The 20,454-nt window shown below is 40.7% G+C and overlaps 1 protein-coding gene across 2 annotated transcripts in view; it reads left to right on the top strand.

Annotated features, from left to right (window-relative positions):
- reps2 (RALBP1 associated Eps domain containing 2) overlaps positions 1–20,180 on the top strand; it is a 31,904-nt gene extending 11,724 nt beyond the window's left edge. Inside the window, exons 4-19 of one of the 2 annotated variants that reach the window (XM_080877869.1) lie at positions 1,808–1,916; positions 2,319–2,425; positions 2,511–2,652; positions 2,773–2,836; positions 7,388–7,556; positions 7,644–7,697; positions 7,923–8,001; positions 8,622–8,690; positions 9,031–9,079; positions 9,167–9,303; positions 9,626–9,687; positions 9,800–9,889; positions 13,471–13,557; positions 13,647–13,780; positions 14,976–15,081; positions 19,596–20,180. In XM_080877869.1, coding sequence (XP_080733995.1) covers positions 1,808–1,916; positions 2,319–2,425; positions 2,511–2,652; positions 2,773–2,836; positions 7,388–7,556; positions 7,644–7,697; positions 7,923–8,001; positions 8,622–8,690; positions 9,031–9,079; positions 9,167–9,303; positions 9,626–9,687; positions 9,800–9,889; positions 13,471–13,557; positions 13,647–13,780; positions 14,976–15,081; positions 19,596–19,664 — 1,527 coding nt within the window. In that variant the 3' untranslated portion in view covers positions 19,665–20,180. The remainder of the gene's footprint in view (positions 1–1,807; positions 1,917–2,318; positions 2,426–2,510; positions 2,653–2,772; positions 2,837–7,387; positions 7,557–7,643; positions 7,698–7,922; positions 8,002–8,621; positions 8,691–9,030; positions 9,080–9,166; positions 9,304–9,625; positions 9,688–9,799; positions 9,890–13,470; positions 13,558–13,646; positions 13,781–14,975; positions 15,082–19,595) is intronic. The other variant, XM_080877870.1, reaches the window with a different exon arrangement.
- The last annotated feature ends 274 nt before the right edge of the window (positions 20,181–20,454 follow it).

Here is a 20,454-nt window from a genome sequence, read left to right as displayed (position 1 = left end):
CAAAGCTGTCCAGTGTCTCCTCAGGTACAATCGAGCCATCAGATGTGTTTACAATCATATCGCGATTAGATAAAATATCAGATCTGATGGCGCTGATCTTTCCCCTGAAGTGGTCTGCAAACTGCTCACAGAGCGAGTCTGTGGGGGTTCTTTTGGAGCTTTTAAAATCAGGGTTAAATAAATGATCTATGGTGGAAAAGAGGACCTTGGGATTATTTTTGTTAATACTGATTATTTTGGCGAAGTATGAATTTCTTGACTTCCTTAATGTATTATTGTACATTTTAAGTTGCTCGGAAAATATTTGATGGTTGATATTATTTTTATTTTTCCTCCATCTCCTTTCTGCTGCCCTGCAATTTCTTTTGAGTTTTTTGACTTCTTCGTTTCTCCAGGGTGATGCATGTTTTACGTTAATCTTTTTGGTGGTGAGTGGAGCAACGGAGTCAAGGCTTTTCTTCAGTTTGCTGTTAAAATAACTAAAAATCAAATCGCAGGGTGCAGGTAAAATCACAGGGGGGCATTTGACTAAAACCCTGGTAAAATTTGCAGCCACTTCAGAGGTTAGATAGCGCCTCCTCACAGTTCGCACCGAGGTCTTCCGCTGAATAACACCGGTGATGTTAAAAAACACACAGTAGTGGTCAGAGACAGCCAAGTCAACAACAGAGGACACGCTGGTGGACAGCCCATGGGTGATGACCAGGTCCAGAGTGTGTCCTCTGTTGTGAGTCGGCTGCGTGACGTGCTGGATAAAATCCAAACAGTGAAGAATGTTTAAGAATTCTTTTGCTGCAGGGTCAGAAGGATTATCTATGTGCAGGTTAAAATCACCGGTTAAAATTATCATATTATATTTTGAATGTATGTTTGTTAAAAATTCTGAGAATTCCTTGATAAAAGCAGCGCTGTCTTTAGGTGGTCTATAAATTGTGACAGATAAAACTGGAGGGCTGCTGAAAACAATAGCATGGAATTCAAAAGTGGTAAAATGATCAAATAAAATTTGTTTGGTGGTGAGTGTGTTGTTGGCTAAAGATGCAGTCCCACCACCTCTCTTACCACTTCTAATAGAAAAAGAGAAATTAAAATTTGGTGGGGAGGCCTCAGTGAGAACAACTGGTGCATCCGAACCCAGCCATGTTTCAGTTAAAAATAAACAGTCAAGTTTATTATCTAAAATTAAATCATTAATAATAAAAGACTTGTTCGACAGAGAGCGTACATTTAAAAGTGCCATACTGATTGAGACTGGTGGATTATTGACAATAGAGTTGAATGGATGTTGATATTTTTGAAGAGGCCGGAGGTTATTAATGTTTTTGGAGTTACTGGATTTATGATAATTCTGTTGCTCTCTGTTTGTGATTATGACGGGTATTGTGTTGACTGTGGGAGAGAAAGGTCCTAGTCCAGAGTTTTGTGTATTACTGTTAAAAGTGGAACAAATATAGGAGCTGGGACCAGGGGAACATCAGTCAGTGGCAGACAGTGGCGATGTGCGGGAGTGCTGTACGCCAAATGCCAAATTGGCGGACAGCAAACGGCGTCCCCAGGCGTTGAGGTGGAGCCCGTCTGCCCCAAAAAGATGCCTGTCACCTAGAGAAATGTTCACGTGCTACATGCTGGTTTGTTTGTGTGAAATAACAAATACTTCCTCCACGGTTTGAGAGAGATAAAATTAATATTGATCACAACTAAGTTCAGGTTACTTGTTTGTCCTGTCTGCAACAGTATCTGTTTCTCATGTGGGCTCTTTGGAAAATCGATTACCCACCCCTCATTTATACTGTCCCTGTATTTAAAGGAACCTTGGTCGCCACCACGATCCCCGTGTAGCTCACCACCTCGCTCGCCATTGACATATCGCAGTTACCCATACGCCAAGCAGAGAAATGGAGTTGACCCGCAAATCGGTGAGATCATTTTCACTCCTATTAAAGCTGGAAATCAGAATTTTAAAAACCCTTTTTTCCCTTTTAAGTTAAGTTCTACCACCATCTGTGCAGTTGTAGAGTTCTCCAGAGTCTTCACGTGCCATAAACTGTCTGATTTAGCATGTTTGGAGCTTGCTTGTACATTTGTAATTAACAAATAATTCGGACTGAGAAATGAAAACGATGAGGTTTTCCTGAGTTTCTGACACCTGTTCATTCCTCGAAACTTTCGGTTTCTTTCTTCTCACGGTTCCTTTTGATCTGTAAATCTTTCATTCTCTCAGATCACATTTTTCAGGAGTGTAATCAGCAGGAAATCATTGCATGTCAGTCTCAAGTTTCTCCTCCGTCAAAGCTGTGTTTTTCTCTTCTATCCTTCAGCCTACGAAAGCAAACATTCCTCGCGGCCGATCGTTCAGCTGGAGCAGCACTCCTCACCAAGCAAATACGGGACCAAACCCACTGTGGAGCATCCAGCTATGGCTCAGGTACTGATGTTTTTCTCTTTAAAGATTTACAAATATGTTTTATTAAGTCTGTATTATGCCACTTTGATTTTCTGTATGTGCTCAGGCTTCCTCAGTAGAAAGGCTCGAGCAGCAGGCTGTTTCAGATTATACTGAGGATGACCCCTGGAGGATCACAGAGGAACAGCTGGAGTATTACACTAATCAATTCAAGAGCCTGCAGCCTGACCTGGGGGCTCTCATCCTGGGTATGGACAGCCCACCTGCACCTCAAATGCATTCATCTAAAGATTTAAAAAAAAAAAACAAAAAAAAAAACATCTTGCTATAAAAGTATTTCACTGTTTTTTGCACTTTGTTATTTCAAGGAGCTGTAGCAAAAAATTTCTTCACAAAATCCAAGCTCCCAATTCCAGAGCTGTCCCACATTTGGTAAGTGCTGCTGACTTATGATGGTGTTGTCTGTGTCCTTGTTCTGCTCTGGGGTCAGTTTGGTGTTTTTCAGCCAAGAGCCTCAGCATGCCCTCTGAGGCAGACAGAGGCCTTTGTTTTTAAAGTGCAGACCAGTGCTACACTTCTCCTCCTCAAAGGGAAAAGGTTTCGCCTCAGGGACATTCTTTAACTCTTTATTTAATGAAATAAAGGGGGAAGATGAGATTACATTAGTTTGAACTGGAAAACTGGTTTAATTTCCTCTTATTTGAAATTACAACTTTTTTAAAAAATTATTCTTTTTCTTTTTTTTGGCACAGTTAGATTTATAAAAAAATGAAGCTCCAGCTTATGGACATCAAACTATAACCCACTGGTGAAGACAGTAGTCTTCTTAATGGCTCGGTAAATTGAGTAATGCTGAGTTTAGGCAGTCTCAAAATTAGTCTTATATCCTTGGAACTATGATTATTTACTTTCATGTAATTCTACTCACTGCTAGATGGGAAGAATGAAGCTGTAAGCAGATAAACATTAACATAAAATGCCATATAACAGCAGTTGGTGGTTAAATTGGCATTTTATTATTATATTATTATTGGCACTAAAATATTTACTCATGGTATCGTAGTTTATGTCAATTTAATAATAATAAATGAATACAAGTATATACAGTCTACAGTATTTCTAGTCAACACGCTAGGTTACCTTATCTTGGCTGCTGGGATGAAACAGAGATCAGCAAACATAAATGTCAAATTAGCTTATTTACGTAACTAGTCTGTGACTGAGTAAGAAAACCTTGAACATAAAGACATGAGGCTATTACTCCCTGTTTTTAAAAGTTGGACATTTGGGGATTCCTTTTTTTGCTGTGTTACTGTTATGCTTTCGTTAGTTAACTCAGTAACAATTTACCTTTAATTTTAAATATGTTTATATTGTCTATCCTGTAAAATAGTCAGATGTCTATTCATATTAATGTACAGAATTCATCTGCTTGCTGCTACTACTGCACATTCACCCAATGTGTGTGTGTGTATTAGAGATGGACCGATCCGATATTACGTATCGGTATCGGTCCGATACTGACCTAAATTACTGGATCGGATATCGGAGAAAAATAAAAAATGTAATCCGATCCATTGAATATCACGAAAGCACCTCACAAAACTTGCAACACGCCGTAACTCATCTCAGAACGTTAGCACGTCGGAGCAGTATGCATCACGTGATAGAGCGGCTGTGGCATGCGGGACCTGTCGGTGGTCTGGATAGCATTTGGAGCTTTGCTAGCAACCCCGCATTTCATCTCCGACAAAGTTATCCCCGAGAGAAGTAAAGCAAGTGTGTAAGTCCATCTCTGAATGTTTGTAAAGCATTCCTGCGTTAAGCTTAACAAGCGACTGCCTCTCCTGCTGCTACTTCAATCATGAAACTGCTTAATGATCAGCTGATCGGCTTTTCTGTCGCGAGTACGTCTCTCTGGTTTGTTTTTGGCCCACTTTGCACCAGAAAGAGGAAACCAGCGGCTGAACAACAGCAGCACGTTTAAGCTTGATAAGCTGTTGTTAGAATTTATTTAATATTACTTTCTACTCGAGGATCTTTTTCTACGTAGCTGACGCTGGTAACTGTGCAGGGGCGGATCTAGCAAAGTTTAGCCAGGGGGGCCGATAGGGCATGAACAGGGAAAAGGGGGCACAAAGACATACTTTTCTTTCTTATTCTCATTTAAAATGTCTCGCTTTTAATAAATAATTATCCGAATCTTACACCCAAAGTTTTAATTTGATGTAAAATGAATAGAAGTCAATTACTGTATATAGTGACTATTAAGTCTAATATATATACCCTAGTAATACACTAATACATCCAGCACCATCATTTTAAACACGGGGGCTCCGCAGGGATGTGTGCTGAGCCCCCTCCTCTTCACTCTGCTGACCCATGACTGCACTCCATCACACAGCTCCAACCTCTTCATCAAGTTTGCGGACGACACAACGGTGGTGGGTCTCATTAGCAACAGGGATGAGACCGACTACAGAAGTGAGGTGAGACGCCTGGCCACGTGGTGTGCTGACAACAATCTCTCTCTGAATGTGGAGAAGACGAAGGAGATTGTTGTGGACTTCAGGAGAATGCACACCCAACATGCTCCTCTGACCATTGACGGAGCGTCTGTGGAGAGAGTGAGCAGCACCAAGTTCTTGGGTGTGCACATCACAGAGGATCTCTCCTGGACGTACAACACCACAGCACTGGCCAAGAAATCACAGCAGCGTCTCTTCTTTCTCCGCAAACTAAGAAGAGCAGGAGCTCCAGCCCCCATCATGCACACTTTCTACAGAGGCACCATCGAGAGCATCCTGTCGAGCTGCATCACTGTGTGGTTTGGAGCCTGCAATGCGTCCTGCCATAGATCCCTCCAACGCATAGTGAGAGCTGCAGAGAGGATCATTGGTGTCTCTCTCCCCTCCCTCCAGGACATTTACAGCACCCGTCTCACTAAAAAAGCCCTTTGCATAGCGGCTGATCCCACGCACCCAATGCAAAGCTTCTTCAAGCTGCTGCCGTCAGGGAGGAGACTGCGGAGTCTCCAGGCCAGGACCAGCAGACTGAAGGACAGCTTCATCCATCAGGCTGTCAGGAAGCTAAACTCCCTCCCGATTCTGCCCCCCTCTCCCCTCTTCTCCACCACGGTCTCACTGAACTCTGTCACACACACACACACACTCACTCTCTGACGCACTCACTGGCCTGCTCCAGTCACTTTGTGGAGCATTGGACTGCTTAAGCATTGGACCTCATAAGACTCTGTTGTTACACTATCTCTTACCGTACACTACTAAATCCCCATTTGCACTATTTGCCTATTTTGCACCACTATGCCTTCTTACTTGAATATTGTATATTGTATATTGCATAGCTTTTTTTTTGTTATACGTAAAATTGTATTGTATTTATTTAAATTTTTACTTTTTAATTATTTTATTTGCATTTTTCTAATCACTAGGGTTTGAGAGTAACGCAATTTCTATTCTGTGTATGTCCTGTACATGTGGCAGAATTGACAAATAAAGTTGACTTGACTTGACTAGTAAGCTATAGTACTTTTTCCTTTGGGAAGGTACCATCTGTGCAGTCTGCAATTTTGCTGAAGAAAGATGTTGAATCTATTTAATATTTCTTGAAAAATAATTGATTTCTGTGCATTTTTTTTTCACACTGCATCAAATTAAGGTTGATTACGTCGATTAAGCATCATGAGGTGGAGCGTGAGGGGTGGTTCCCTATTTTTTTATTTTTTTATTTTTGTTGCTGGGAGTTGGAACCCTATTAGTTAGGTTGCTTAATATTTACGCTAAGTACTCTTTAAAATACCAGAATAGGGAGGATTGAGTAGGTTTAAGTTTATTAGATTGATCAGTATTGCTGAACTATGAAATTTTTTTTTTTTTGCATACAGGTATAACAGAATAGCTTTAGTGTAGTTGTTGTTTTAAACTTGAGTATGAACTTATACAAAATGCAGCAAGATATTTAAAAAACAGTTTTGTTGATTAAAAAACACTATATCGGATTCATATCGGTATCGGCAGATATCCAAATTTATGATATCGGAATCGGTATCGGACATAAAAAAGTGGTATCGTGCCATAGTGTGTATATATATATATATAATGTTCTTCCTCTACCCCCCCCCCCCCCCCCCCCCCCCCCCCCATTTTTGCACATGTCGAGGAGCGTGTCAGGCTACATTTCACTGTGTGTTATACTTGTATAACTATGCATGTGACAAATAAAGAACCTTGAATTGAATTGAATATTAACATTAAGAAAGAAAAATATGACGGTAGCAGCAAGTTAGCTTAGCTTTAGCTTATAATGCTAGAAGCAGGCTATCAGAATAACTCAATAGCTTTGCTAACTGCCTGCCAGCAGAGGTTGGCGTCAGCGTCAAACTCTTTCTGTAATGTTGACAGAAGAGTATTTGCTTATATCTTCACAGTTTATGTTATTATACAGTATGTCATGGCTTAGCTTTCACTTGTAATAAATTTTGAATAAGACAAAATCTATACAGAATGCCTGCTAACCGCTAATGCAGTATCATGTTTAAAAGGCCAAGTAAACATTGTGGCAACACTTCATTTTACTGGTGTATAATTTCAGATTAATGTCCCTGTAATTATAATAGTTTCCTGGAAAGAACTTGGTAATATGTCACAAATTTATGAAACTGGAGACTGTAATTTATATACTTCTGCTCAACTGATTCTAACATATTACTGGTTTAAGTAGTCTTTGTGGTCCGTGCGCTGCATGCCTGCTACTAAATTCATCTTTATCTGATTTTAAATAAAGATTCAGTTTCAAAGAAAGCTATATTTTCCAAGAATTTTGAACAGATTACCAGGTGCTTTCCACGAAACTTAAATACAAAGTGTTAACAGAATAGTTTCATGCAGCTTTATGTGTTATTATTGTTTCACAGCTCCATTCTCAGGTTTTGCATATATTCTTTGTGTGTCATTTCTTTTAAAGGGAGCTGAGTGATGTGGATAGAGATGGGGCTCTCACGTTTTCTGAGTTTTGCACAGCGTTCCACTTGATTGTGGCCCGAAAGAATGGTTACCCTCTCCCAGAGACGCTGCCTCCCAGCCTGCGGCCGGGGTTCATGCAGCACGAAGAGGACATACCGGACACTCATGAAGTACGACGGACACAAGTAGCAAAAATTAATTATTTGGGCTATGAATTTATTCAGACTTGGGCTCTTTATACCATGCTTTCTCAACAGAGTACAGGGCCTTTAATTGTCTTTGAGGATCCTGGACGGAGGCCGAATCAGATGGTAAAACAAATCGTCAGTGGTTTGTTTAAAATTTTATTTGTAGTTTCATCCTGTTGCCTGTAGGGGGCACTAGCAAGCTGAACACGAGACAGAACAACCAGGTTCAAGTACATTGCATACCAGGCAACAGGTTGAGCTTAGAGCATCTTTTACTTCCTGAAATGCACACTTTAAACTATTTCAGTCTTTGCACGTCCTGATTTTCTTCGCGCCATGTTTTTTTAGGATCCGAGCATTATGCAGAGACTCCAGCCAAGCTTAACCTCAACGAAACAAGACTTGAAAGAAGAATCTAGTAAACAAGGTAATTATAAAGCAATTAGTTTTGTTTTTTTGAGTAACAAGTGTAAAAAAGTTATGCTTATTAAAATCACATGTAAAACAGATTCACTTTGAACTAGGTACTCTCCCAAAGGTATAACACTATAGTAACTGGGATAATGGTTCTCAAAAAGTCCCATGGTGCTCTTTCAGTACTTCTTCTCTCCAAGCCATTTGCACAGAAATAAATCCACCATACAGTAAGTATGGTAATTTCCTTACACTAACAAACAAAAGGACAATACATGTCTGTTATCCCACTCATCCTCTAAGAGTAAACAAAGCAGAGAGAGAATGCTAACATATGTTATTTCTTAGTCCAAAAAAAGATCTCAGTTTATGCGATACTGAAATAAAGCAAATCTATTCAGTGAACCATAATTTCTTAAGTAGTGAGTAAATGCTGCTCTGATATGCTCTTGATGGATGGGTGTTTCAGAGTGGGCCCTTGGGGGCCGAGTGTGTATGAAGACATTATTAGTCTAAGCAGAGTTAAGGCAAAAGGTCTTTATTGCTTATCAGAGTTTTTAAATACGGGGGGGAAAAAAACACTTTTTTTGTTGCATCGTCATTTCTGATCTTTCTTTTTTACTGTGTCTACAGATGTGAAGATGCTTGCGACATCTCAAGACAAAGTAACTCTTCAGCTCAGTGCTTTTCCTGAGCGGCCAGGTGAAACTAACCCTTCCCTTAGCATGGGGGAGATTTCTCTGTTCCTGTGTAAAAGTACATCATGTGCTACAAGTTTCAGATGAGCTCGGGTTGGTGGGGTGCCACAAATACCTCAGTACTTTCTCTGAGTTGGGGATCTTTCCTCTTTTGTCTGCTTCGGTGAAAATGCTTGTTTGTTGTGATTTGGTTGCGTTTTCTAAGCGCACGACTCTCTCCTGGCTAGATGTAAGATATATTTTTGGTGAAAGATAAAAATAAAAAGTAACCCTAGTGGTTATTATCTGCCTACAGATGATTGATTGAAAATGAGCACACTTATTAGTATTCATCTTTCTTACAGAACCGCCTCAAGATCTGGATCCACAGATGAAGACAAAAACTAGACCAAGGTGACAATGAACCCACTCCAACTAAAATGATTCAACTTGAGCTGCTCATTAACCATTATTACATTTTCTCATCCGTGTGACCTCCAGGTCCTACTCCAGCACTTCAATCGAAGACGCTATGAAGAAGGCCGAGGAGCCACCCACCCCTCCCCCTCGACCCCAGAAGACCCACTCCAGGGCCTCATCGCTGGACCTCAATAAGCTCTTCCAGCAGGGCGCTCCAGGTATGACCTGCTCCTCCCATCATATTATCTCTGCAATACGGAAGGTGAGAAGCACAAACAGCTGGGAGCAGCAGTGCGTTTTGCAACTGAGTTAATATGCGTCGTTTATGGCAGTTCTCCTTTTACGGGGAACAAAAGCAGAAATGGAGATGCGTGGTTTTCAGTATTCAGTCTGAAAGGTGAGAGACTCACAAGAGAGCCATTCAGTTTGTGGTTATAAATGTGCATGGTATATTTGAGTTTAAGGAGGGAAATCTGTATCCCGAGAGCAAAGCAGGGGTATGACATCATTGCAATGTAAGCTTTTCACTTGGGATTCCAGGAGTAAAAAGTGGATGGTTGCTGCCTCCTCCAGCCCTCCCTCCTAGACCGACAGCTTCGCAGGTAATTCCTGTTTGATTAAGATTTTGACGGTAGTACTGCATGCTGAGCAAAGCAATACAACAACATCATTTTTTCTCAGATTAAAAGTGACAGAAATCTTCTTTCCTGTCAGGTTTCTCATTTTATCGGCGCTTCGGAGAAAACTGTCCAGAGCAAAGTGCAGCAGCCAAACTTTGCTGACTTCAGTCACTTCAGAGAAGAGGTGAGCATTAAACCTGAACGTCTGCCTTTGTTTCAGTGGGAATTTGCAAATGTAGCAAACAGCAACACAAATTGCAGTTACAAAAAGAAACGTCAGCATTTTCCACTTCACAACTTTCCATCGCAGATATATAAAAGTGTCATCAAAGACGTGCTTGGGAAAAGTATGAGTTTCTATTACGAGACACAAATAAATGAAAAGGTTGACAGAAGTGTACATGAAAGTCCATGCAAATTAGATGGCTTTTTAAAGCCTAAATTGTGTATTTGTTAAAAATCCTTCCTGAGAAGGCGGTACTACTCAAAGAGTTTCCAGTGGTGCTACTCAGTTTCTTAAAGCGAGTTACATTCAGACTGAATTGAACGCAATACACGAGTCGTTCCTTTCAGTATGTTTTTAATGATAGTTGGCTTTAAGGACCTGTGAAAATGCTGAAAGGTTTGTAATAAATTAAACTGATGGTTCTGCTCATCATTTATTTTATTTTGAAATACTCCTGCATCCTCTCAGGAAGAGCACTTCCTTTTTCTCTTTGTGTCATTTTTGTACTTCTCCATAGTCTGACAACTTAGACATTTCCTCTTCCTTCAGTAGGAAGCCTAATCTAAAAATCATGGGTAAGCACCATATTAGGAAGTATCCTCACTTCAGAATCCTCCGTGTCCTTCAGCACATATGCTGCTTGTAAAACTGAGCTGATTTTGTGGTTGCTTTCTAATGAATCGCTTTATAAACTTCACTGCTGCCGTATGATAAGTAACACAAACGCTAATTACTGTGGTGCATTTGGTACTTTTATCAATGTGTGTGTTTGTTTAAATGAGCCGCACACCCCACAGCCATAATCAACGCTGTGTGCACATGGAAAAGTACTGTATTTTACTGCACTACATTTCCTGGAACTGCAGGTGGAAAAAAAATCCCCATTCCTTTCTCAAAGGTTATTGTATTTGCGCAGCTATGTTCAGTATTTGTTTTTCTTGTGGGAGTGAAGCGATTTTGGCAGCTTTTTCTGGCTTTATGGCGTCCAAACCTCTGGCTTTCATTACAAAAATCATATGTAGTTTTAAGGTCAAAAGGCAAAGCAGCTCCTGCTTCAGTACTGCCCCTCGCATCAGGTGTTGTGTGTTCTAAATCATACTCTTCATTAGACAAGATGTGCTTGAAGTGTCAGTTTTTGTGGCGTGCTAAAAATGTGCATAGATTAGATTTGTTATTGGCCCAGCATCTGCCTACGTTTTGGTGTGGATGTGGGGTTTTTTCTAGTTTTTGAATGCTGTAAATCAGCGGTCCCCAACCCCCGGGCCGGTCCGTGAGTTGTTTGGTACAGGGCCGTGAGAGTTGAGGCTCGAATGTAAAATTTATGGTTTTTATTGTTATTTTTTAAGTTGTTTTTATTGTTAACTCGGTTTTCCTGGGTCTTATGAATAAATCTTCTTTTTTTTGTACCGGTACTGGTTTTACTTTAAGGTGTTGCGGATAAATACATCAAAGGCCGGTCGGTGAAAATCGTCAGACATAGACTAGTCCGTGGCGCAAAAACAGTTGGAGACCACTGCTGTAAATCACTCAGTTCTAACTTCTGTCTTTGTCATCACTTATCTTTAAGGTGCCCTTTCATTACTCTCACTCTGACCTTGGATCCATTACTCTTTCTTCTCCTCCCCATCACGATAGAGCACGGCCATCTCTCTGTCTCCCCACATGGTGTTTTACTTAATTAAAACCAGCTGCACTAGATCATCCCAAAGGTAGCTATAAGATGTACATTTCTCACTTAGTAAGGCAAATAGAAATCCACACCAGCCCAAGCTCCTCAGAGAGGCATTGTAAATCAGTGAAGTATAAGCGTCCTTAAAAATAACTTCCTTTTACATAAAACATGTCAATCTTGAGTTAAGTGTGAATATTTTGACACCTGCTTTTGTGGGGAACTCATGGGAGCAGTTTAAGTACATGGCTATGTCTGAAATCACTCATTACTTACTGTATTACAGGCTATATTCTGTAGTGAGTATTACTATACCTGATGCGCTGAAGTCAAAGTAGCCCTACATGTGGTGAAAAACAGGTGGTCACTATTGAAGCATCATGCACTGCATTTAAGAGAAAACTAGAGGGAGGAATGAAGCTTGTTGAAGTACTGATATTGTTATTTAGTTATTTTCTGAAAGCCTGGGAGAAATGACCCTAATGGTAAACTTGATCTGTGAGGTCAGTAAAAGCTTTGATGTCACGTTTTACGTCTCAATTGTTAGATTTAAGTTGTATTTAACGCAACGTGAAATTTGTGGTCAGAGCAAATGAGAGACCAAATCGGGGTTTATTTTTAGGGTGGGCCTGCTTTGTGACTGAGCCACAAAGTTTGCGAGTGAGAGATTTGTAGTTAACAAACCAGTGGGTGGCATCACTGTAACCATGTCCATCTTTTAGGTACAGTCTATGTTATTGCCACAGTAGAACATATTAACGTATCTGTTAGCTCAGTTATTATCCGTGCTTACCATCAGTGCAACTTTGTGCTGAACATTGGGGGGTGGGGTGGTATATTGGTTGGGTCTGATTATTAAGGGGGTCATAACCCCCCTAACCCCCTGGAAATTACGCCCCTGGTGCTTACCAAGGTCCACTGGTCTCTTCCAGGAGTGGAGAGAGTCCAGTTGATCCATTGCATGCATTGATACATTCAGACAGAAAGTTGGACAAGGTTAAAGTTGTCTGTTTTTGATTCATTTGTTGTGTCCAGTTTGTGTTTTGTTTCCTCTTGTTTGAATAAGCTTCCTTTGTCTCATTGCTCTTAAATATTCCAGTTGAATGAGGAAAGTTTTAAAAATGCACGCTCTAGAAACTGACAGTGATGGCACTTCTTTAATACCAGCCTTTGCAGCTGATTTGACCACACACTCTGCTTATGGTTCTGCTGTGGTTTTTTTGCCGCTGTAGCAACTACTACAGCGTCTGTATGTTTCCATGTTGTGGCTGTGTTTCGCGTCCAATGGAGCAGTGAATCTCAGGGCCATTTATTTGAAAGTCAGTTGGTGTTTCTGAGCAAAATGCATTTTTAGGTTTCTTGGGTACAATTTACAACAGGAGCCTGCTTTAAGCATCACGAAAGCCCACTGCCGCCACAGTGAAGACTGCAGCCCGGACAAATTAGCGGATCAAATTCACTAAATCCAACATTAACAGATGGGAAAGGCTGTAAGAAATGCCTTCAACTTTCACAAAACTAGGGCCTGTCCTCACACTTTCGCCCTAAAAACCATGTGGTGACACATTAAACATCTTAAAACAAAGGAATAAGGCAGCAAGGTGATGCAATAAAAGCAAAGTAATCCATCATGGCTGCCCCTGAGCAGGCCGTGTCTGGAGAGCCCTACATCGCAGTCCCTGCAGGGAAGGTGCTGATTTATACACGGTCAGGGCCAGCACATTTCTTTCTGCCTCTTTATAGCTCCTCTCTCAATTTAATTCACCTCATCATGGCATCAACACTCTTTTCTCCGTGGAGGAATAGATCTTTTATCATCTATCTTACATGACAAACGTCCAAGCCAAGTTTTTTGGTTTATTGCCTTTAGGAGGAGAGCAGTGTGAAACCTGAAGATCAGGGGCCACACTCCAGATTTGGGCTCAGCACTGAGGACATGACGAATCCTTCACAACAGGTCAGGACTGCTCACTGAGCCACTCCTCTTGTGTAACAGTCAGTGTCTTTCTTACAATAATTCTATCTTTTCATCTGTTATGGTTTCAGGACATGACTGCCGCCTCTCACAATCAACCTCCACAGAAGCCAGTTCGCAGGAAATATCTCCCAGAGAGCCAAAACCTGGAGACTGTACCTCCGCCAGCGGTGCCATTTCCTCCTCCTGCTAAAACTCCTCAAAAGTTAGTCAAACATTTAACTTGTGACACTGATCACTTTGGCTAAAAATAGCCACCACTTTTAGCAGTGGTTAAAATGTAGCCAGGAACACTAACCTGTGTTAAATTTGGTGTAGTCATTGCTTTATATAAGAGAATAACTACATAAATCGCTGGTTGCAGTGATAAACTGACAGAATACTGTGAGGTTTTCTTAAATGTGTTAGCCTACAGCCTGCATGTCAAAGATGGACTTGGCCACTGTCACTCATTAATTTTGGATTCTGTATTTTGAAGCCTCAACTTAATCATTTATTTTAAGCCAGCAGTGACCGTTGATGCTTCTAGGTCTTAAAATGTGAAGCCAACATGGAAATGCCGTAAACCAGCTTTGCATTTAATGACCAACAGGTTTTAACCTTTATTCGTTAAACCATTAAAAAAACCTTCAGAAGACACTCGCACAACAAACACATAGTGGAGAGATCCAGCTCAGTGGCTCAAATTAGATCAAGTGAGGCCTAGCAAAGGTCTGAAAGGTGTCAAAGCAGCAGCTAATAACTTTAAGTCCTACCAGAAGCAAAACAGGTAAATTATAAAAACAATAGAAACAAAAAACCCTTTTTCTGTCAGACTCTAAACATGTTCATTTCTGAGCATTGTAACACACAACTTGACTGTCAGGTGACTAACTTTTGGAGCCTCAAATTGGAGAAAATGCAGTTTTTGTTTCAAGCTTTAAAGGTCACTGCATGCAAAGTTCTTGTAAACTTTATGAGTAAAATATACCAATGTTTACAGCTTGTTGCTCTACCTCAAATGGCCAGAAAAATGAGTTAATGCAGGTCAAAGAGCTTCTTAAAAGTACCTACATGCTCTTAAGTGATCGTAAAACCCACAAAACCCACCCAAAGAGGGGAATTCACCAGACATTAAGGCACACTCTAACTCACTATAATGACTCTACCATGTGTGCTTCTGTCTCCTTATTGACCAGACTGCTCATTGAAACTGTCAGTGCGATACACGGTGATCATCAATAACAGCGGAGGCCTCCTAGTTGCAGCGACCCCTGCAACTGGTCTTATTCTTCTGACGTGCAAAGTTCAAACCTCTGATAAGCTGGAAGAACTGGAGATTGTTATAGCCATGCCATGCTGTTTTATTCACCTTAAAATTCTATTTAATAGCAAATAAAAACTGTATGAAATTCTTTCAGACTGCTGCCCAGACAGAAGAGGGAGATCCAGCAGGCTATCCGTAAGAACAGGGAAACCAATGCTGTGCTGACACGCCTTAATAGCGAACTCCAGCAGCAACTTAAGGTTAGTTCATGTGGTATTTTTTGAGCTCATGACACTTTGTATATACCACTTGGGTTTTGCTGTAGCGGTGTGTGCCCATTTACAACTTTCTCACATTCCCTGCCCTCCACCTCCTTCAAGACTCTGGGAAATGGGAAAACCAGCCCTGCAGTGCTTAGAAAACACATATAAAGGGTGCCCGCTTGACACACAGAACTACAGTGTACCTTTAACTCTGACAGTTCAATTAAACAACAGAAGTACTAAACATTGCATTTCAGCTGCAACCACAAGAGCGTGGTAGTGTTCAAGTTAACTCTGTTTCAAAATCCCCTCAAACGTGTGTCAGAAGTTGAGTTCTGCTCTTTTGCTGCTGACAGCAAAACGCTCCTACCGATCCAACTCTGTGAAAAGCCTCAAGCTCAACTGTCTGCCCTCCTTTGCCCATCAGTCATAGCTGAACTAGACTTAGCTGGCAAAGACTTGGCTGTTTGCATTGGTGATCTGCCCGTGGAACACACTCTCACTCACATTTGGAGCACATGCTGCATGCCTGTCATTCTCCTCATAAATGATCCAGGAGCGGAACCTTCACGCTACCATGCAGGGCTTTTATAGCTTTAATACAACAGAGGAAAAGGAATATAAAGGAGAAGAATGCTACCAACAAAGGACCTACTTTGTAACATCTTAAAATATCATGCAAAGAGGCTATTTTGTTCTCAGATTTCAAGGATTTATGTTTCCTTTCCCTTTGTGAAAGGTCATCTGGAATGATATTTATTCGTTCTAATTCTCCCACGTCCTCAAAGTATCTGTGGAATTCTGCAGAGAAAGGCATATGTGTCTTTATATAGACCTGAGCCTTATTGAAATACCAAACAGCCACTGGCATTCACAACTGTCTTCTTCAAAATATAGCCTGGGCCGGTCAGGCATCCAACTACAACAGGGTGTGTGCATGTGTGGGGACAGAAGGAAGGCTGGATGGAAAGGAAGACTTGACTTTTTACAAAGACAGTTCAAGAAAGTTTAAAGAAAAATATCCATAAATGAAGGGTGGATTAATATGTTGTCAGAATCACTGATTAAAAACACTTTTTTGAAAAGTCAGCAAATTTGGTTATGAGTCTTGCTGAGAAACATGGCTGATGAAAATAAAATATCATAGGAAACTTTTAATTGAAAATCTTCCTACATTTACTTTGTAATATTAGGTGAGAACCATTAGACCATTATCAGTTGATAGAGATGACTGAAGTCCTTATGTATAAAAATGACTGGAAACCATGACCACCAGGCATATATATGGACATAAAATATATTTTTACAGGACTCTGTGCAGTCCTGTGAAATACTGAGTACATCTTTCCATGAGGGTAAGTAGTAGCCAGGTGCTGCTAATCAGATACTCTTGATTAAATAATCATCACTAATCAAGTGTGAACAGCTCTGTAAACGCAGACATTTTAACAATTTGATGGTCTGGAGAATTTGGGTGTTTTACCACAATGCCGCAGTCGACATCTGAGTAAATTCACCACAAGCTCAGACTAAGCAATTCTCAGAGAAACTGCAAAACATGGCAGCACAGCTTAGGTTTGCAAAGGTGCATCTGAGCAAACCACAAAACTTCATGAACAACGTCCTTTAGACGGACAGAATGGACATGTCAGACCATAACACACAGCACTACGTTTAGAGAAAAGCAAAGACAGCACATCAGCATAAACACCTCATACCACCTGTCGAGCATGGTGGGGGATGCGTGCTGATTTGGGTTTGTTTTGCAGCCGCAGGACCTGAGCACTTTGCAGTCATTGAGACAACCATGAATTCCTCTGTATACCAAAATATTCTAGAAATAAATGGCTGTGTCCCCCACAGCTAAAGTTTGGCTAAAACTGGATCATGTAAAAGAACATTGAGCACATGCACTGCAGCAAAACTGCAACAGAATGGCTGAAAAAGAGAAGAATCATGCAGTTGCAATGGCCCAGACCTCAACCTGCCTGAAACGTCGTGCATAAACAAGTGCCTGCAAACCTGAATGAAATGAAGCAAAGCTGTAAAGATGAGTTTGCCAAAATTCTTCCACAGTGATGTAAGACACTGATAAAGTCATACAGAGATTACGTCAAGTTATTCCTGATAAAGGTGTTTTTACAAGCTGCCTAATCATGGCATGCATTTAGTTTTTCACAGAAATGCAGAGAGTCATGTGAAAACGTTCTTTTTCAAGACTGTAATTTATACTATAGTGGGACATATACATAAAAAACATGAGTCATTTTCGTTTTTAAATGACATAAAACAAAACGATAATAGGCACGTGAGCATAATAAAGTTAGAGGAACAGCTTCTTAACTCTGGAAATTTGTCCAACTGAGCAGCACTTGCATGCAACACAAAATCCAACCGGGGTTTTGATTTATCCCAGAGAAGGAAGTGCATAAATATTCCAACAAATCTGTTAATTCCGATGAAGTTTTCATCTGATACGGTTAAGAATGTTGATGTTCAGTGAAGATACGTTGGCAGGTGCAGGCCTATTCAAGTTTAGCCTGGATAGACATGATCCACCAGCAATGCTATTAGTCTGAATTTCCAGTTTAAATGTAGGTCTCATGCTCTGCATATACAGAAATCTTTTCCATTTGAGCACCAACCTCAAGCCAAAATATTAGCTTTTCATGCACTAGCAGTCTAATAAGTGCAATGCATTCAACTCGATATATCAGTGACCTTATGACCTTTATTCTAGTGCAGAGTGGGGAGACACCAAAAAGTAAGTGTCTAATATTAACTCTGTTTATTTTCCACGTTCACATCAGAACTGACCTCGTGACCTTTCCTCTGTTGCCACCTTCAGGGTAAATCTTAAGCTTTCGGGCCTACAGCTAGTACAGCACTGAGAGTGGGAGAATCCTATTATGCTCAGTTCACATTTTTGGGGGTGTAATGAACATTAGGGGCCACTTCGGGGGATTAATCTTTTTACATTGTTGAGTCTTGAGTCTACTGCTATACTCACATGGCAGTGTACGCTCTCCCTGGGGGCACTTATTGTGTTCACTCCTCTTTCTCCTGCTGTGCAGAACTTTGTGCTCTCTTTTAGGGAGCGACAAGGTCAGGGCCTAAATTCCAGATATTAATGCTGTAAATATTCCACATTCACTCAGTCTCTTCCACTTGAGGTGGCAAACTGTAATATTTCCTTAGCTACACCCTTAGTCTTAAGATTAGTCAGGGAGTTTCCATCGTTCTGTCCAACACCTTCATATTGGGGGTGTAATGAATATTAGAGGCCACTTGAGGGGATTAATCGTGTTACACACACAACATAGCAAACAGGCAGTTAACTTAACTCTCCTGCTATACTCTTATTGCAGTATACCCTCTCCCTGGGGGCAAGTTATTATCGTCTCTCCCCCTCCATGCTGTGTAGAGCTTTGTGCTTTAATGTTGGGAGTGACAAGGTCAGATTCCAAATATTAATGCTGTACATACTCTCCACTCACATAATCAGTTCCATATTTTGTGCAGGGGTTCACAAGGTCTGGGAGAAGGCATGTGATTGGGCGCCACGCAGGAAAAACGCATACATCAAAGAAAATAATTCCATAATCAGTGATTTATTTTAAACACTAAGCTGCCCAAAGTTTTCACAGGAGTAACACACCGGAGAATCTGCACAGAGGTCTGACACAAGCTGTTAGCGGGCGCAGTTTGACACAATAATCCAGTAATAAAAGCAGGCTGCCGCGACAGCCTTTATTTTCCACCGTGCCCGTGATGAACGGAAAAGTCAGTAATCGGTCTGTCTGCAGTGTTTTGTGTTTCAAAGTGTAACTTTTAATCATTATTTGAAATCTTTGGGTTCAAAGAATGGTTGTTATTGTATGTTTCTGTTTTTGGGATATTAACACAAAATGTTTGCTTTAATACTGCTCTGATGTTTCTTAATGTGAACTGGGGTTCAGTCAAAGATCCTGTATTTCCCATTCATGCCCTCAGTTTTTTTTTCTCTTCTATTTAATAAAGGCTTGCAAAATTTTACCTCATACCATGAATAATTTCTAATTCACAGGCCCTCAAAATATGATGTGCACTGGAATTTTGCACCATTATATTTTTCTTCATATCCACATGAAGCTTTCAGGGTGAAAAACACATTTTTCTCAGTTTAAAACTGCAATCAACTGCATCGAAAGCCAGAAGCTACCATTCTACCGTTTGCCCGCAGGGAGCACATTAATAATCCTGATTTTAGTTAAGATTTCCTGCTTCATTCTACAATTTGTAAAAGTCATCTTGTATCTCAAATCTTTGCAAGCTGTTCATTTTTTTCCAGCACTTTCATATTTTGTAGTAATTAACAGTGTGATCTTTTGGGGCCGTTGGCCAGATTTCAACCTTGTTCTTGGCCGTCGTCACCACAGAAAACAAAGCAAATAATGTCATTACCGCCTGAGGTGCATCTCTTGTTCAGACTGCAGCGATCAGAGGTCATGTTTTCTTTTGCTTGGCTGCAGGTGGTTCATAAGGAGAGGGTCACCTTGGAGTCCCAGCTGGAGCTCCTACGGCCTCTGGCTTCGACATGACTGAGCCCGAAGTCTGATCGGAGTCACCTTCCCGTTCTGTCACAGGGGCGCGCATCGGTTTCTCTATTAAACACAAATGTTTAAGCCAAGACACAAGTGGTTGTTGTCTGACGATGGAAGCAAAGTGCATTTTTGACTCAACGGACAGGGATGTTACTTTTCTTGAATTATCAGCTCCAGCTCGAGTCCATGTGTTTGTTTGCATTATTGTTAAAGATGCTCTGCAGGACTAAACCGTGTGTTTTTAATCACTGTATAATATGCACATGTACAATGTTTTCTTTATGACTTTCTAACTTATTTGTGTTGTGATTCACTGTTAGGTTCTCTCATAAATCTTTTATGGTTTACAGGACGTGTTTGCACATCTATCCATGATTATGAAAAATCTTATTTTCTGTCCAGCCCATCTTCTCAGATTTCATGTTTTTCTACGCACCACATTTCATCTATATACACACACACACACACACACACACACACACACACACACACACACACACACACACACACACACACACACACACACAATAAAACAAGCGATGGTGCTACAGATTGATTTCTCGTTCTTACGCTGTTTGCACTGGAAGGAAAAATAAAAGTGCACATTTCAAAGGATGGCAAAAAATAAAACATTGGATGTGGAATGAATCTGATTTAACAAAACATTTTGAGCGTCCACAAAAAATGTGTGTTTTGAGGACTGTATCCGTAGCACATGTGACGAATGTCGACACTGGATTTGTATGTAATATGAGCATTTTCATGTGAAGTTGCTACATGTTTGATG

Source organism: Rhamphochromis sp. 'chilingali', assembly GCF_963969265.1.
Source record: "Rhamphochromis sp. 'chilingali' genome assembly, chromosome: 3".
Classification (NCBI taxonomy): Eukaryota; Metazoa; Chordata; class Actinopteri; order Cichliformes; family Cichlidae; genus Rhamphochromis; species Rhamphochromis sp. 'chilingali'.
Note: the sequence above shows the minus strand (reverse complement) of the source record. Positions and strands in the feature narration are given on the sequence as shown.